This window comes from Paramisgurnus dabryanus, chromosome 15 (assembly GCF_030506205.2).
Source record: "Paramisgurnus dabryanus chromosome 15, PD_genome_1.1, whole genome shotgun sequence".
In the NCBI taxonomy this organism is placed as follows: Eukaryota; Metazoa; Chordata; class Actinopteri; order Cypriniformes; family Cobitidae; genus Paramisgurnus; species Paramisgurnus dabryanus.
In genome coordinates this window covers 13104453-13122840 of record NC_133351.1, presented here as the reverse complement: position 1 = coordinate 13122840, position 18388 = coordinate 13104453, and the positions used below count along the sequence as shown (strand labels likewise).

The 18388-nt window shown below is 38.4% G+C and overlaps 1 protein-coding gene across 5 annotated transcripts; it reads left to right on the top strand.

The window, feature by feature from the left end:
• The first annotated feature begins 426 nt into the window (after positions 1–426).
• On the top strand, positions 427–17758 carry pou2f1b (POU class 2 homeobox 1b). Of its 5 annotated transcripts, none has more exons than XM_065251914.1 (14): positions 427–607; positions 4439–4504; positions 4838–4929; positions 6938–7117; positions 7948–8080; positions 8324–8415; positions 10655–10828; positions 11227–11368; positions 11619–11764; positions 12516–12695; positions 12787–12892; positions 13095–13437; positions 13516–13601; positions 14725–17758. In XM_065251914.1, the coding sequence occupies exons 1-14, from the start codon at positions 562–564 to the stop codon at positions 15015–15017; spliced, it is 2079 nt and encodes a 692-aa protein (XP_065107986.1). In that variant the 5' UTR covers positions 427–561; the 3' UTR covers positions 15018–17758. The 5 variants fall into 5 exon arrangements, with proteins under 5 accessions (XP_065107986.1, XP_065107990.1, XP_065107985.1 ...); XM_065251918.1 differs by having other exon boundaries at positions 12513–12695; XM_065251913.1 differs by having other exon boundaries at positions 12513–12695; positions 13516–13613.
• The last annotated feature ends 630 nt before the right edge of the window (positions 17759–18388 follow it).

Sequence of the window (18388 nt, the reverse complement as noted above, 5' to 3'; positions counted from 1 at the left end):
CAGAGAAGTTCCAAAAGCCTATAATGATGTGAGACAATGAAATATTTTACATCATTTATGCAATTGCATTTCCTGTTTCCTGTTTTTTAATCAGCTTTTATACAATAAACATTATTCCAAGCATAAAATGTGTGGGCTTCCTGCTCGCTTGTTTAACCCTGACAATAACACAGCTCATTTGTTGAGCTTTCTGGATTGTCTGCAAAATACATCAATACACGGTAAAAGTCAGCCTGCATAAAACTAATGAATTTTTATGAATATATATCTATGGTAATAATTAAAGTCGAAATGTTCATCAATGTCCACCTTTTTCTTTAAACTTTTCCTAATGCCAAATATCTTTTCTTTCTTTCGTTCCTTTTTGTGCAATGCTCACAAATATCCAAAATGTCTTTAAAAGTTTAATGCTTTTATGCATCCCAATCTATTCTTTGGATGTAATTGTAATGCACCGCTGTGAACTCTCAGATCTGCCATGCTGTTGCCGTGGGTGCATCGGGAAGCCGCTGTGTTGTGTTTTAGTATTAAGGTTTGAGGATTTGGGCTTAAATATTCAAAATGGCGGACGGAGGAGCAGCGAGTCAAGATGAGAGTTCAGGACCAGGTAATCATTACTGCATTTTACATATTCATATTCATATTCAAACACTCTTTCTCATGCCAGAAAAGCGCAGAGGGAAAGCGTAAACAAAATACCCGGGCCTGATGTTGCAATCATATGCGTTCCTTAAATAAACGTATCGGTCAATTATTCTCAGTCTGTGCTACGGTGAAACTGGCGATGCGGTGCGACGGGAAATTAAAGGAAAAATGCCTTCTTTGTGCGATTAAAGCAGCCGCGTTACATATTCATATACAGCTGCTAAGCAAACGCCGCTTAGCATATTTTAGTAATAATATTTGGCGACTTCATATGTGGGTTTGCATTGTCCTCAGTTAGAGGCTGTTGGAAATGTACAGTTAATCATAACTAAAGGCTGCTGTGTGCAATGCTAAGCGGCTAATGCTACTCCGGCGGCTTTTTGTTTCTGTATTGTGCCATGAACCAATCCCACATATAAAGGTTTGAATATTCATTCCCTCGCAATCAGCCGGCGTCTGCGCAACGTGTTTACGGTCAAAATATGAAACGACAGGGCATCCTGGTTGCCAGATTTACAGTTAGGACACGGGGTTTTAGCGCAGCGGGATTTTTTTAATGCCTATTCTCCTGTCTTTTGTGCCCGTTGCAGGCGTGTAGCCCTGTTGTGTTATTCATGTGGGCCTTCCAGAGCACAGAATGCGCTGTTCAGCATATTCCATCAGAATGAATCCGTTTCATTGTCAAACCAACGATGATGGAACGCGGGGTTCTGTTAAAATTGATACAATGCATCCAGTTTAAAAATGAAATAATTGATACATTGTAACTATTGGGCTTTTGTTTACCCTGCGCGCAGCGTGTGTTACTGTAACATTGTATATCGGTTTGGACTGCTTAAAGAGATGTTATGCAGGCATTATGCCAGGTTTATTTGCTAGTCTAATAGGCGCTGTCTGGGCGGTAATCCTTGTATATAGAGCTCATCTTCACTATTGTCCAAGGAGCCGCTGTATGCGTGTGTATTTAGTCATTTTACGCTTAACTGGATTTCATTATCCGTGAACAGCCGAATAAAGAAACTCTTAATTTCTATGTCTTTAGTTTGAATTATGACAACAAGCCGCAGTCATAATTTAGAAGTCAGTTTGCTTAAGAGCATTTCTTTTGAATCACTTAGTTGTCTTGTTAAAAAAAGCAACTTAGAGAAACTGGGTAAATTATGTTTACTATGGTCAAGAAATTGCATTTCCACTACTAAGTGAGTGAAGCTTTGTTGGATATGGTAAATCCTTATTTTATTCAGTAAATTCCTGGCTGACTACATGATTTACTTTACAGTTTATAATTATAATTAATTAATAATAATTAATAATTTATAATGTATAAACTAACATGAACTTACAATAAACAATACTATTTATTAATCATTGTTAATGTTTATTAATGCAATTACAGTTGTTGTTTATGTTAGGCCATGGTGCATGTTACCAGATACCAGATTTTGATTTTAAAATGTATTAGTAAATGATTAAAATAACAGAAAAAAAGCTTAATAAATGCTCTAGAAGTATTGTTAGTTCACGTTAGCTAATGCATTAACTACTTCAACAATTTTATTGTAAAGTGTTGCCGCTTTTTCAATCAGATAAGATTTTTACTCTTGGGCTTAGAGAAGCAATGACATGCCGTGACACGTTTCTTTCCTCCGTTCACAGCTCATACCTATAGTTTAAATTACCTGAATGAATTCTTACTTTTATTTTTGCAATAGCTGACACTTTAAAAGTGTATGTGTAAAGTGTTAAAGCATCAGTTTGCTATGGGTCTGTTAATTCGTGTTTTTTTTCTGTCACACTTTTCTTGCTCCGATGTTAGTGTCTCTACAGGTTAACCTGTTAGAATCTAATTGATTGTTGATTTAAAATCAAGTACCCTTAGAGAGATTTATTTTGTAAGCCTTTTGAAAAAATGGTAAAACAATTCTATTGGTTTATAAACATGAACACCCTCTTGGCTCCATCCAAATTTTTGCCCTGCTACATGTTTTTGTAACATTATAAGCAAATATATAGGCATAAAGGCACCCAAAAATTAAGATTTTTGTTACAAACCTGTATAAATTTGATGAACGCGAAGGAAGATATTTTGAGAAATGTTTGTAACCAAAACGATCATGAGCCCCATTCGCTCCATAGATGATAAAAGAATACAATGAAAGTGAATGGGGCTTGTGAACGGTTTGGTTACAAAGTATCTCAGAACAAATTATTTTATACAGGTTTGTATAAATTTTCATTTTTGGGTGAACGGTCTCTTTAAATTGTGGCCTGTATATTCCTTTCTCTATATACTAAACACAGCTTTAATGTTTTATGAAAAAATGTAAATGTGTAATAACGAAAATGAAATGAAAATGTATTTCTGCTGATTTGAATATTGCTCTCCAGGTAATTAGCTAAGCATACTGATAAATGCACTGTAGGTTGCTTTGGATTAAAGCATCTGCTAAAATGCATAATGTAAATTGCTTCATAAATATTCCTTTGAATAAGTAAACATCTGGTAAATAAATTTTGTTGGATTTTGCTAGTTTGATTATTTATAAAATCCTTATGATTTTTAGTTTGGTTACCTTTAGTCTGTGTGTAAAAAGTTAATAACTCTTAAACGTCAGCAAAAGTTTCTTTAGGATAAGCTGATTACTTCATGCATACTTTGTTAGATCTTGGTTCTAGTATGTAAATCCCTGATGTTATTAGGCTGAGCTTTGAAAATATATCCGTTAATGAGGTGCACAGTTAATCTGGATATGTAAAGCAGACTTCATGTTCTTAGGAAACAATATGTCTTCAGAAGTCACAGAATTTGATCAGTGAAGTGTTTGGGCCACGGGGGTGTTGTAAATAGGATGGTGTAGAATAGCAAATAATTCACTTCCCAGATCGCTCTATCCACAACTTCTAGTTCTTGAATCTCGCTTTTTTTATTTTGTGCTTTGATCACATTGAGGAAAGCTCACCTGTTTTAACCAACTCTGCAGGTAATTGGGTTTGTGCTGTGACTCTAGTTTAGTACAACACTGTAAAGCATTCTCCTCACATTTTTTCTTTTCCCTCCAAAGCGATCCAATTAATATGCTAATGAGATGATAAATATTTATGAATATTTAAATTGGGGGAAAAAGCTCTCAGAGCGCAGTGTGAAATGAATTGCTCGCAGGACTTCAAAGCGTTGCTAGGCTAATGAATCGAGGGAGATTTGCATATGGCTTTAATAAGCTGCATACTGATTACGCTTCATTACGAGCGCTGTCAGCCGCTCGGCTTCTGTTCCATTATGGAATGAAAACGAACTTCTTTGCACTCTAGTTGTTATGACAATCATGGCACGGATAGAGAGAGTGAGTGAGTGAGTGAGTGAGAAAGAAAGAAAGAGAAACAGCAACCGCGGCAAAGAGATTTTGAGAGGAGCGACCACAGTGTCAGCGAGCTCAGCTGTGCTCTGCACATGTGCCGTGCCTGTGTGTTGACTTGCTGCAAACCGTTTAGTCAAACATCTTTGCTTTGAGTGCTTTGTGTACCAAGCTTGTTGTGATGCTCGTGGATACGCTTGAGAAAGCAGGTGCAACAGCTGCTGGTGAGTGATCTTTTGCAGTTAGTTTGCCTGTATGGTGATGTTACAGTATGTAGTATGTTAATAACTAGTGCGCTTGTTTGCCTAGCACCATGTGAAACTTTTCTGATGTTCAGTGGGTCGTTTAACAAATTCATACTTGGCGTTATGAATGTTTACTGCGATTTTGAAAGGTATATTGGAGAAACTTAAAGTCAGATCTTTCTCTATGAATTCCAGATTCTAGAATGAGTAATCCATCAGAAACGAGTAAATGTGCAATGGAGAGCGGGGACGAAAACACTGGTGAGTGTCTTGATTTCTGAACTTTCTGGCTTGCATAGAGACTTTACTGCATTTGAATTGAATCGAGTCTGCAGAGACCTTTCTCCCTGATCTTTCCAACACAAGGCTTTCTTTTGCATTTTGATAAGCGAGTGAATAACCAGCGTTTCGCGTGTACTTAAGGGTCACTGGCTGAGTTTAAACAAGCAGGACAATACGTCTCTCAATATGTATTGCAGAAAGTTTTCTTTTTTTTTAGAAAATAAGAAAGGCCACAGAGCGGAGTAAGTTCTTTGAAAAGACCTTTTGTGTGGTTCTGATCTATTATGGGATTGACTGCTTTTCTTCTTCCAGGTGCCCAAACAAATGGACTGGACTTTCAGAGACAGACTGTGCAAACAACAAGCGCAATCACCAATGCACACGCACAGGCTTTCCTCCAACAGGTATATTCTTTCTGTCTGAATTACACACACACTTGTGGTTTGTGTGTCATGACACACAGACATGCGGGATAAAAGAGCTTTAGGAATTTAAAGATGTCCCCAGGGTCATGGTTCTCTTCAGTCTGAGTAACTGCTACTGTCTTGACCTAAATGTGTGATTATCAGTTCTGAGTGACTCTCGCCAGATGTTAGGGTGAGTGTAGGATCATTTTCGTTTGTTTTTGATTATAATGCTCGAGATCTGTCGTAACACAGAAGATTAGAAACAAAAGGGTGTGTTAAAACAGCACAACAGCACATCTCCTAGTTACAGGGGAAATTATTGGGCCCCATATGCTAATTAGCTGCTCTGCAGTTGCTCGGAAACAGATGGCTGAGAATATGCAAATCTATGCAGAATTTACATGTACTGCATAACCGTTTCGTTAATTAGCATACTAGCGCTCCTCTCTGCTTGAAGCCTTGGAAGGCTGCAGCATTTTTATCACTACAATTCACCACTGATACTAATCATATTTGCATTTTGTAAAGGAAATACAAGTTTTAAAATAGGTTTGGTTGTGTTTTTTCCTTTGCCCTCAACTCTTATTTTGCTTGGCTACCAAACATTTTAATGCAGTTAATGGTTGCTTTATCCAAAGCCACTTAGTCAATCTTTATATTTTATTAATATGTGTGTTCATTGGGAATCGAACCCACAACCTTTGCAATTCAGATGCAACAGTCTTATGAAGAGCTGTAGGAACACTCCACTTTTTCTGAAAAATGCTAATTTTTCAGCTCCGCTAGAGTTAAACATTTGATTTTTACCATTTTGGATTCCATTTAGCTGATCTCCGGGTCTGGCGCTAGCACTTTTAGCATAGCTTAGCATAATTCATTGAATCTGATTAGACCATTAGCTTCACGCTCAAAAATAAACAAAGAGTTTGACACTTCTGTGGTTACATCGTGTACTAAGACCGACAGAAAATTTAAAATTGTGATTTTCTAGGCAGATATGGCTAGGAACTAAACTCTCATTCTGGCATAATAATCAAGGACTTTGCTGCTGTACCATGGCTGCAGCAGGTGCAATGATGTTACGTAGTGCCCGAAAATATTCCTCTGCTATTGAAAGTTACCAAGGGGACTATTTTCGGGTGCTGCGTAATATCATTGTGCCTCCTGCAGCCATATTACGGCAGGAAAGTCCTTGATTATTATGCCAGAATGAGAGGATAGTTCCTACCCATATTTGCCTAGAAAATCGCAACTTTAAATTTTCTGTCGGTCTTAATACACAATGCTATATGGTCTAATCAGATTCAATGGATTATGCTAAAAGTGGTACCGGCAGACCATGAGATCGGCTGAATGGATTCCAAAACAGTAAAAATCAAATGTTAAACTTAATGAGCATATTTTCAAAAAAGTGGCGTGTCCCTTGAATCGCATATATCCATACCTGTGGGCAGCCCTCTAAAATATATTGCCTGTTTCACGGGCCCACAAGCGGACCCCACCCTGTGCTCGGTCTATAGTCTAAATAAACCTGATGTTTTAACTAAGTTTTAAGCCAACAGGGTGTGCTGCCTCAGACCCAAATGGTTGGGCAGAGGGCAGATATCTTGTGTAAATGGCATGCTGCTTGCTCAGAGTGTGATCTGGCTTGACATCACCTTCATCCTGTACTATCAGTTTTTCCCCTTTTGAACAGCTGTTTTTATAAAGCGTTTTTATATTGTTTGTGTCCTAAACAATTATATTTATAGTTGCCCTTACTTGCCAAAAGCAATCCTGAAAGACTTTATAGCCAACCAAGATCTTGAGACAGTAGTGCAAGCTTAAAGAGGGCATATCATGAAAATCTGACGTGCCCACACTGAATCTGTATTGATTATGGTGGGAAAATCAGGAGGAATTAATTAAATATTAAAGTTATTTTAATTTTGTGTAGGCTGACTTATAATCAGATGTGGACAACAAAGACTGACTAACTTTTTGTTTCTCTCTCTTTTTTTCCCAGTTGACTTTGACTCCAGCGCAGCAGCAGTTATTGCTGCAGCAGGCCCAGGCTCAGTTGTTAGCCGCAGCTGTGCAGCATTCGGCCGGCCAGCAGAGCAGCACTACAGGAGCCAACATCTCAGCCTCCGCTGCCACACCCATCACACAGATCCCCCTCTCCCAACCCATCCAGATCACACCTGTAAGAGAGCTGTGTCTCCTCTGCCCTGTTCCTATTCATCCACATACAGTAAAACTAAATTGTTCCTAAAGTAACAATTGTAACGTTTTTTTTTATTAGTATCATCCAGTGGTTTGTTTAGTGTAATGCCTGGGGCTGAACTTTCAAGTGCAGCGCTTTCAAATAGGAAACTATTCTTTTAATATAATGTGGTAATTTCAATATATGTCATTAGAGGAAAGCCACCACTTCACAAATGGACTACAGACATAAATCAGTGCTAAACAAAAAAAAAAATCGAATGGTTTTAATGCGTGTATGGTTATAAGAAGCAGTTGTTCACCCTAAAGCTAGTTTCCTCACACATGTTCCACACCCATTTGAGTTTTCTTTTGTTGAACAAAAAAAAAACAAGAAAATGTGGATTGTTTGATACTTTTTATGTGTTTTTTCTTCTGTTGTTTCTTAACCCTAAAGTTGTGTATTAAAGTCATTGCTATAGATGGTTTCAGCAGTAACAACATAAACAAGAGGCTTTCGTGGTCACCACATAACTTCCGGTAAACTCCCCTAAGAATAAATAACAACAATGTCCTTTTAAAGTATTTTATTTATATAACAAGCAAAATAAACAACACGTAGATTACCGGTACCTAGGAAACCAAAACATTTGTTCTTTTCGACGAGGTGTTTGTTCAAGAGTTCAGTTTAGCAACTAGTCAGACCATTAAAAAAAACCTGAAACTGGAACTAAAGTTCTGACCAGACGCTTAACTGCGATGAAACCTTCTATACTGATGTATTTCGGTACCGTTTATTAACGTTTCTCTCACTGTCTGGACCATTTGTAGCAGTTACAGCAGCTGCAACAGCAGCAGAACCTCAACCTGCAGCAGTTTGTGCTGGTCCAGCCGGGCCACCACATCGCAACCCAATTGCAGCCTGCGCAGTTCATCATCTCCCAGACACCACAGGGCCAACAGAGTAAGTCCTGCGTTGTGTCATTCTCTGCCGATCTTACTGTGCTCTTCAGTCTTTCTGTTCTCCATGCTGTCTGTCTTTGTGCTTTCAATCTTTCTGTCTTTGTTTTCCCTGTCTATCTATCTCTGCGTTCTCTCCATACTTTTTGTCTGTCTTCCCCTCTCTTCATTTCCTCCACTGTTTCATGCATGCTGTCCATCTCTATGTGCTCCTTATCATTGACTTGTTGTTTTACTTGCACTAAAGGTCTTCTTCAAGCCCAGAACCTTCTAACTCAACTACCTCAAAGCCAAGCCAACCTCCTGCAGACCCAGCCAAGCATCACACTTGCCACACAGGTCAGTGGCGTAAATTCATACAAATAACTTTAATATAGGGTAAATGACATGACATGCATATTGTCAGGGGGCATAGTTTACTATAAAAATAACTTGATACATTATCACTCTTTAGTCTATAAAACATATTTAGTTTGAATACACTTTCAGTATTATTTATAGTAAATAGTACTTTTGTTTTGGTATCTTAACAGAAAACACCACCGTTTTTCAATATTTTACTATGTTCTTACCTCAACTTGATGAATTAATACATACCTATCTTTTTCCAATACGAAGCGATTAAAAGTGCACACAAATCTGTTAGCATTTAGCCTAGCCCCATTCAGTCCCATCAATCCAAACAAAAGTTGTATTTTGTGCTTCCATACTATTTATGTAACAGTCTTTAAATAGGGAAAACATGGAAGTGTTTGGTGGCTTCTAAATTCATCCCAGTTTGGAGCCATAGGAATGAATGGGGCTAGGCTAAATGCTAACAAATTCACGAGGCGCTGTACAAAGATTAAAAGTGCACACGTTTAAAAAACATAGGTATGTATTAATTCATCTAAGTTGAGGTAAAAACATAGTAAAATATTGAAAAAAAAAACGGTGGTGTTTTTTTAACTTGTAAAATGTCAGTGGGGGCAACTGTCCATACAAATTAGCAGTTGAAGACACCTGTTAAAATGGTGTGTATCAAAGTAAGATACTTGGACATTATTTTACGTTCAACACCTTTCCTATAAAAAAGGTCACTTATATTAGTAGTTGGTATGTTAGGATGACTGAATGAAAACTTTTGTCCAACAATTGGGATTTTCTCAAATGTCAAGTTATTACAACTGCAATCATGGGCCTTTTAGGGAGTTAAAAAGTATAAATGGTAAAAATTATTTCACATAATCCAGTGAACCCCAGCTGGTCTGAATAAAAAGTTAGTAGATTTCTCTAAGATACTGAAAAAATATCCACTTTAATGTAATTGGTAAGCGGGTACACTTACTGTGTCAGGTGGTGCAACCAATGTAAAAATAGAAAAAGGCAATTTTATCAAACACATTTTAATTGTATTCTAATGAATTTGATATCACAGGCAAAAGCTCTTACCAGCATTCAACTAGAAGTCTGTTCAATATAAATTCATTGCAGAGGTCAGGTGGTGCAAGCAAAAAAGGAAAGGGTGTAACTGCTATAAAAGCTCTTATGAAATAAAAACAGTAAGCTAAATGATGTCTGTGTCAGGTGGTACAACCAATCTAAAACTAGAAAAATGCAATTTTATCAAACACATTTTAATGAATTTGATATCACATGCAAAGGGTTTAACCAGCATTCAACTAGAAGTCTGTTCAATATAAATTCCTTGCAGAGGTCAGGTGGTGCAACCAAAAAGTCAAAGGGTAAAACTGCTATAAATTCCCCATCAAAAAATAAAATAAGCTAAATTATGTTTAAAAGGTTTTAATAAATTCAAGCTAAGGTTTTCTGTACTTGTTATATTCTTTCTTAAATTATTTTCCTTAAATGTATAGTTCTTTTAAGGTTTATGATAAATAGTGTTTATTTTACTTTACTAGGTAATTTCTGCAGTGATTATGGCATAAAAAATATGACAATGATATGCAAAGTAAAAATAAAACAAGCAAAAATTCTTAGACTTATACTGAGGATGGGACATGATGAGCATCTTTTAAGGGATGTCTTTGAACTTTTAAATTTATTAGCCACTTAAAACATTCTAGGAACTTCATAGCCATGGGCTGAATACCACTATAACTACATCCTAGTGTTGTGGCATTGATTTGCATGGGTAAGCGTCACTCAGATTTACTCTGCATGACACAGGGAGCGCATTAAAAGTAATCTAGCAAATAGATAATGTTTGGTTGGACCACCTGACTTTTTTTGAATGGAGATATAAAAACATTGTGAAAAAAGCATTAAAATGTACTGAAATATTGTTAAGTAAACGCATTAACGCAAAATACGCATTACATCTATTTATAAAAAAGTTTTTTGTTATTGGCCCTGTAGTTGATCCATTTAATTTAGCTGCCCAGATAGCACAAATACATCCCTGTGTAAATTTGTATTCTGAATCCGAACTGTTGCAAATCAACAGCACAAGAACATGCACGGAAAAATGCTTTTTATGGCCGTTGTAGTAGTAATAGTTTCAGAATTTTGTTTCTTTTGAAAGAAGAATTTGTACAATTTTTTTTGACAGTCCTTGTTCTTGAATTCGTCTTCGCAGCCTGCGACACCCACACGCACGATAGCAGCAACCCCCATCCAATCCCTGCCTCACACCCAGACTACACCAAAGCACATTGACACACCCAGTCTGGAGGAGCCCAGCGACTTAGAGGAGCTAGAGCAGTTTGCCAAGACCTTCAAACAGAGACGTATCAAACTGGGCTTCACACAGGTACAGTATAGGATGAAGGTTATTTTACTTTAGTAGGTAACTTATACTGAGGGTTGGACATGATAAGCATCTTTTTAGGGATGTCTTTGAACTTATGGCGATTATTAGCCACTTAAAACATTTTGGAAACTGCATAGCCATGGGATGAATACCACTATAACTACATCCTAGTGTTGTGGCATTGATTTGCATGGGTAAGCGCCACTCTCAGATTTACTTTTGTTTAAAGTTTGTATTTGCATGTTTGATTTAGCTGGTCAAAAATTTGTGAGGGCCATTTTTTTTTCAATTATCAAGGTCATCACATAACTTGTATTTGTATTTGTAATCGTGGAAAGATATTCTGCCTGACATGACATAACACTTTAAAACCCTTTCAATGCTGTTGCATGTACCAGGGAGATGTTGGCCTTGCCATGGGAAAACTTTACGGAAATGACTTCAGCCAAACCACCATTTCTCGCTTTGAGGCCTTGAACCTGAGCTTTAAAAACATGTGCAAACTGAAGCCCCTGCTTGAGAAATGGCTCAATGATGCAGGTATGTATTTTCTCTGCTCTGAGCCATTTTCTCTGTCTTTATTTGCTCTCCGTCTCTCTTAAAATTGCATACCATAAAGAATGTTGACATGGAGGTTCCTGTTCGCATTCCTTTTTAGATTTGAAGCCCCTACTGGGCTACTCAAGCTCTTTTATTCTTTGCCTGTAACATATGGTGCAAGGGTAAATAATCAGTTTGATGCAGATGCTTATATCACTCCCTTTTGCGTTTGTGTGCGCTGTTTGTGCAGAGAATCAGACGTCCGATCAGGGCCTTTCCAGTCCCAGCTCTCTTGGCTCGCCTGGGCTGGGCTTGGAGGGCCTGAACCGTCGCCGCAAGAAAAGGACCAGCATCGAGACCAACATCAGAGTGGCCTTAGAAAAAAGCTTTCTGGAGGTGAGCGACATCTCACATTGGAGTAAAGAAAAAAACACTGTTTTTCAATATTTTACTATGTTCTTACCTCAACTTGGACAAATTAATACATACCTATCTTTTTTCAATGCGTTCACTTTTAATCTTTGAACAGCACCTCGCGAATGTGTTCGCATTTAGCCTAGCCCCATTCATTCCAATGGCTCCAAACAGGGATGAATTTAGAAGCCACCAAACACTTCCATGTTTTCCCTATTTAAAGACTGGTACATGAGTAGTTACACGAGTAAGTATGGTGGCACAAAATAAACATTTTGTTTTGAGCGATGGGAATGAATGGGGCTAGGCTAAATGCTAGCACATTCAAGAAGCGCTGTACAAAGATTAAAAGTGCACCCATTGGAAAAAGATGGGTATGTATTAATTAATCTAATTTAAGGTAAAAACATAGTAAATATTGAAAAACTGTGTTGTTTTCCTTTAATATCTTTAATTTTGACTAAGCATGGTCATAGGTCAATGATTAAAATCAAACTTTGATGCTCATAATTACATTTAACAGGCAAGGTGGTCACATTTTATAGTTTTGAAAATTGGTATATTATATTGGTAAACTAAATTTAACCACCTAATCCTAAAGAATTGTGTCTCACAACCCAAAAAACCCTATACATTTTTCACTTCCCTTGACTTTCACCTCCATGCAAGTTAGGATCTTCAGTGAATGTGTTGCCGTAAGGGCGTTTCTTGTGCATTTGCCATTTTTAAGCAGAACCAAAAACCTACCTCTGAGGAGATCACCATGATCGCGGACCAGCTGAATATGGAGAAGGAGGTGATCCGAGTATGGTTCTGTAACCGCCGGCAGAAAGAGAAAAGGATCAACCCGCCCAGCAGTGGCAGCATTGTCAGCACCCCTATCAAAACGATCTTCTCTCCTACCACTTCTCTGGTATGAATAAATTCATGATGTGCCACTACTTCATATTTATAAGTAAGTAGCATAAAGTAGTGCAACATTTTTCTTCTATTTCTCATTTCAGGTGCCGAGCACAGCCAGTCTTGTGACCAGTAACACGCCGACTACATTGACTGTAAACCCAATTATGCCTCTCACCAGCACTAGTGTCTCCAGCATAGGTTTCACTGGTAAGCAAGACTTACTTTAATTTAGTGTATAAGTAGTTCTTTTGCTAGAGCATTGGTCTGGATAAAGCATCAGTCAAATGCATAAATATGCAGACCGCCAAGATCAAAACTCGCACATTGTACACCTGTGAAACTGCAAATTGGCTGCTAGGATTAAACAAGAATCTGTCAAAAATAACATTAGCATTGCCATTTCCTCCAGGCACAACTATTGGCTCGGCTACCACTAACACTGCATCCGTCATCTCTACTGCACCCGTGGCCACTACTGCAGCATCCTCTCCGTCACTTAGCCCTTCTCCCTCAACGCCGCATACATCCTCCATGGAGCAGGCATCGCCTCAGGAGACCGTGACGGCGGTAAGTCAGGCACCCTCCTCCTTGGCGTCCACTTTGGGTACTGGGCAGGTGATGGTGTCGGCCTCCAGCCTCTCTGCTGCTCTGCAAGGAGCCTCCCAGCTGCCCACCAGTGCCAGCATCGCTGCAATGGCTGCCGCCGCAGGCCTTAATCCCGGGCTCATGGCATCCTCGCAGTTCACTCCCGGGTGAGTTTGTCTCTGAATTCCGGATGTTGTGCAACGGGTTGATGGACTTCTTGGTTAATTTCATGTTTACTCTTGCAGTGGGGCTTTTCTTAGTTTGGCACCTGGTGGTCTTGGGAGCCTGAGTCCGGCACTGATGAGTAATAGCACCTTGGCCACAATCCAAGGTGTGTGGAGCGGCAAGTACACTATTTAACCTATTTACATTATGGCTGTGCATGCATTTTTTAATCTTTAGGTAGAATATGTTATTTCTTTTGGCACTTATGTCACACTGCACCCTTAGAGGTGGTTTCCCAGGCAGGGTTTAAGCCAAACTAAAATGCATGTTTAGACTGTCTTAATGCAGGAAGACTTTAAATTCAAATAAGACAGGACTAAGTTCTAGTTAAAGGAAAACACCACCGTTTTTCAACATTTTACTGTGTTCTTACCTCAACTTATAGATGAATTAATACATACCTATCTTTTTTCAATGCGTGCATTTTTAATCTTTGTACGACGTTTTGTGATTGTGTTAGCATTTAGCCTAGCCCCATTCATTCCTATGGCTCCAAACAAAAGTTTTATTTTGTGCCACCATACTTACTCATGTAACAGTCTTTAAATAGGGAAAACATGGAAGTGTTGGGTTGCTTCTAAATTTATCCCTGTTTGGATCCTAAGGAATGAATGGGGCTAGGCTAAATGCTAGCACATTCATGAGGCGCTGTACAAAGATTAAAAATGCACGCATTAAAAAAGATAGGTATGTATTAATTTGTCTAAGATGAGGTAAGAACAATTAAAAATGGTGGTGTTTTCCTTTAAATTATTATGTTTACAAACATATCTTACAAAAAACATTTCTGATGTGCATCTTGAGACAAAACAATGTCACTGAAATATTTTAAGATATGTCAGTGCAAGCTGTTTTTTGTTAAATGTACTTGTTTATTACACATGTACAAGTGTGTTGCGTTGATTTGGCAATAATTTGCAGTAGGTAATTTCGGGACTTTCCAATTTCATCAGTAAACTGTTTCTATGCCAGGTTTCAGGTAGCTGCCGTCTTACTGGTAGCATAAAACATTATGGGATTAGCCCGATAGTTTATTAACTGAATGTGCAAGTAGACCCGTGTTTTCTGAAATCTAGAGCTTTCTATGGAATTATGCATGTCTAGATAATGTTTGCCTGAAAATTGGCTATTGTATTAAAATTGCTATATAGTTGCACCCCTTCTGATTTGTTTGTATACAGCTCTGTTTATAACATGTGTTTCAACATGTTTATTGTTTCCACCTTTAGCCCTGGCATCTGGTGGCACTCTGCCCATTACGTCTCTGGATGGGAGCGGGAATCTGCTGTTCGCGAACACCAGTGCAGGCAGTACCCCGAATCTCGTGACGGCGCCCCTCTTTCTGAGCCCTCAGAATCTGTCGCTGCTCGCCAGCAACCCGGTCAGCCTCGTGTCCGCGGGAGGGGCGGCAGGTGCAGCCGGAGCCCTCAACCTGCACATAAGCGCCGACGCCCATCAAAATGCTGTTACCACGGCAACTATGCCCTCCTCCACCATTACCACGGCCTCTAAGGCCCAGTGAAAGCTTTACCCACTCTACTCTTCTTCTATACTTCTAATCTTCATCGACTTTTCTCTCTATCTCTTGCTACCACCAAAAACAAACCCACAAGGATTTGATATTAACGTTTTAAATGTTAATGGTTACGTTCGTATCGTATCTTTTTTTCCACATATCTTTACACCTTAATGATGGACTCCATACGTTAGCATCTCCATAGGGCTTGCATCAGGAGAGAAAAAACCTCCCTGGACATTTTGCCAAGTCTCTCTGTGCGATGCAAAAACGTGTTAGGTTTAGTGAGCTCATTTAGTGCGTCTTGTCTCACATTTTCATGATCTCTCTACTTCAGAAGATCTTCTAAAATGCTTTGAACCAAAAACCTTGTTTACTCTGAACTACTTCTGAGAGTAACCCTCCTCTTCCTCACGTAGATAAAGGACACCTTATGTTCGATCTTGTCTCTTTCCACTGGAGATCTTTACAGGCCTTTTCTACAACTTTTCCTTTTAGATCCACATAGTTTCTTTTATATCAAGCAGTGGGTTAGCTTTATGTCCTGTATCTTACTAACTCGTGGTTACAAGGCTTTAATATGGAGTAATAAGCGGCTGTGATGCTTTAAGGAATCGTTTAACTGGCCTTTCTTTCTAGAAACACTTCTAGATTTATTTTTTTGTAGTTTACTCTGTAGTAGCAGACTTTGACTGGATTCAGACCCAGACTCAAAGGCTAACTTTCTAAAAGCTTTAAGGAATTGTTATTAACCGTCAAGGAGGATTTGTTAAGCGAGAATAACAGTGACTGAGCTGTAGCGTCTACTCTCTAGCAAATTAAAAGCATAAGGAACGCGTGAACAAACCTTATATTGCTGTGAGGTAAACCTCCTCAAGGTCTTCCTAGCATGGGATGTACTGTTGGTTAAGTCACCTGATTGTGAAAGTGTAGGTCAAGGGAGAAGTTAAGTTGGATGATGTTTTTATTTTTTTATTTTTTTTCTACTCGTGCACAGTATCTGTACCAAAAAAAAAAACTGGATTTAAGAACTGCAGTCTGCTGGGTTTTAGCAGAGCTCCTGTCACACTTTAAGAGGTCTTTATTTCAGAGGTCTTTGTATTGCCTCACTTTGAAGATATACCAAAAATCTTTGTTATACCTGTTGCTGTATATTGCTATTGTAGCGTAGTTGAAGCCTAAATATTTATGAGCGAAGGCTCTTGGTAGACCACAGGAAATATAATGCAATATTTTGAAAGTTTTTTCCAAAGACAAAACATAGTTTTTTCTTTCTTTTTTTCCTTTTTAATTAATATTATTATTTTTATTTTTAATTATGGCTGTTCCTCAATTTTGTAGTGTCAGTGCATAGATCTGGGGGTCAAAGGAGAGGAGACGGCAGGACATGATGCTACAGCAAGACCTCAGAGTACCAGAGTGAAAACATGGATTGTTTTCTTTCACTGGTTTATTGTTGAGAAATTAGATGGGACTTTTATAGAAGAGTCTCTCCTTTGGTTAGAGCAGTGGTTCTCAAACGTTTCTGTGTGCCCCCTCCCTGTATAAGGTGCACCCTTTGTGCCCCTCCACAAAGAAAGTTCATGACATAAAACAATAGTAAATGATACAATGTAATGCTGTTGGTTAGTAACCAACATGATAAATTAATTTATTTTATAAAATGTCACAATAGTAGGGTCCCCTCTGCACCATCTTGCGCCCCCCAGTTTGAGAACCACTGGGTTAGAGATGTATTTCTTAAAACTTACAGGCTTTTTAAATACTTTCCCTAGTTTAAAGGGCCATCACTTTATGTGGGCCCTGGTACAAATTTGTCATTGGTGTTCCTTTTCCATGGAACCCAATGAGTATGCTGTACGATAGAGGACATTAGCGGTCCCCTTTTGTCACAGGGAGGTGGAAAAGGTGTCTTTTGTCCCCATATAACCTTAAAAGGCTTGGATGGGAGCAGAATTGAGAATTTTAGCCAAATGGTCTTTTTTTATTTTCCCCTACCAATGTAATGCAGCCATGATGTAAAGCTTGAACCAAAGTCATTTTCTCACTAGCTGCTGTGCCTGTGTGGACCACCACACTTTCACTACTCACTACTGACAAAACTAGGCCATCTTTTACTACCCTTACGGCTCATATTGTCCAACAGGTTGCATTTGTCATCTAGTGAAGAGTTAAATCGCTTTAGCTCTCCATATCAATGCATTTATTGATCCAAAGATAAACTAAATAATAGCCTTGTATTTAAGTGCTGTTGAGATTTTGGGAGTCCTACATTTCATTCTTTTACTTTCTTAGTGTGGTTTTGGATAAAATCCAGATGCTGCACAGGTGCTGCCAACATGATGAGCGAATAGCAATAGAAATGATATTAAAGAGGTTAATTTTACATCCAGGAGGACCTGTGGGAGCACAAAATGTTGGCTTTCATATCACATGACTAAAGTTAAATATTAAGCATAGCATTGGTACATTGTCTTATTTTTATGTTAAAACTGTAGAGCTTCAGGGTGTACTGTGACATTTACAGTAGTGTTTAATCCGTAGCATTCCTGTTAACATCGAATATGACAAAGAGGTAGGCATCCACCACATTTTCCTGATTTGTTTCAGTTTGTTGTAACTCGTAACGCTTGCTTTTTGTATTGTTATATCATTTGAAATACCTCGACAGCACTTACATGGAAGGTTCAGTTTACGTAAAAGTCAACTTCGGAATGTACAGAAGTTGTGTGTAGGGGTCCTTTTTTTTTTTTTAAAAGGACCAACAACACATCACGTAAAACGAAACTACAAATGAATCTGTAATATTAATGTCACACAAGTCTACTACTGCTATTTCAAGTACTACTACTTAAAAGGTTATTTCCAGGTTAACTTGTAATGAATATTTTGTTATCCTACTTGCCAAAGTAAAATAAAGCCTTTGTCTTTGCGGCTGGGTCTTGTTGCTGCTCATTACGCTGGTTCTGTCCAGAAATTTCAACGTAGCCTGTCTGGACATGTAGGTTTGTGTTGTTTTTGCGCATTAGTGTCATGACCCGGTCGTGCCGGGACTGTGGGGAGTTACTGATATATTTATCTGAGGAATGACTCGAAAGATCAGAGAACATCTTTTCTAAATTCTATATATATTCACTTATGTAAGATGCTCATATTTTATATTTGAACTGCTAACTAGTTTGAATGTAGTGTTTTTGTCATGCTTATTCACTAAAAGAAAACTTAACAAAAAAATGACTTCATTTATATTATAGCTATACTTAAAAAAATAAAAATAAAGTCAAGACCAAAAATCGAAGCCACACCCTTGTGATATGGGAGTGGCTGTCATGTGCCCCGTCTGCATTGAGGTGTGGTTTGTTTGAGTGGGAGGGGCT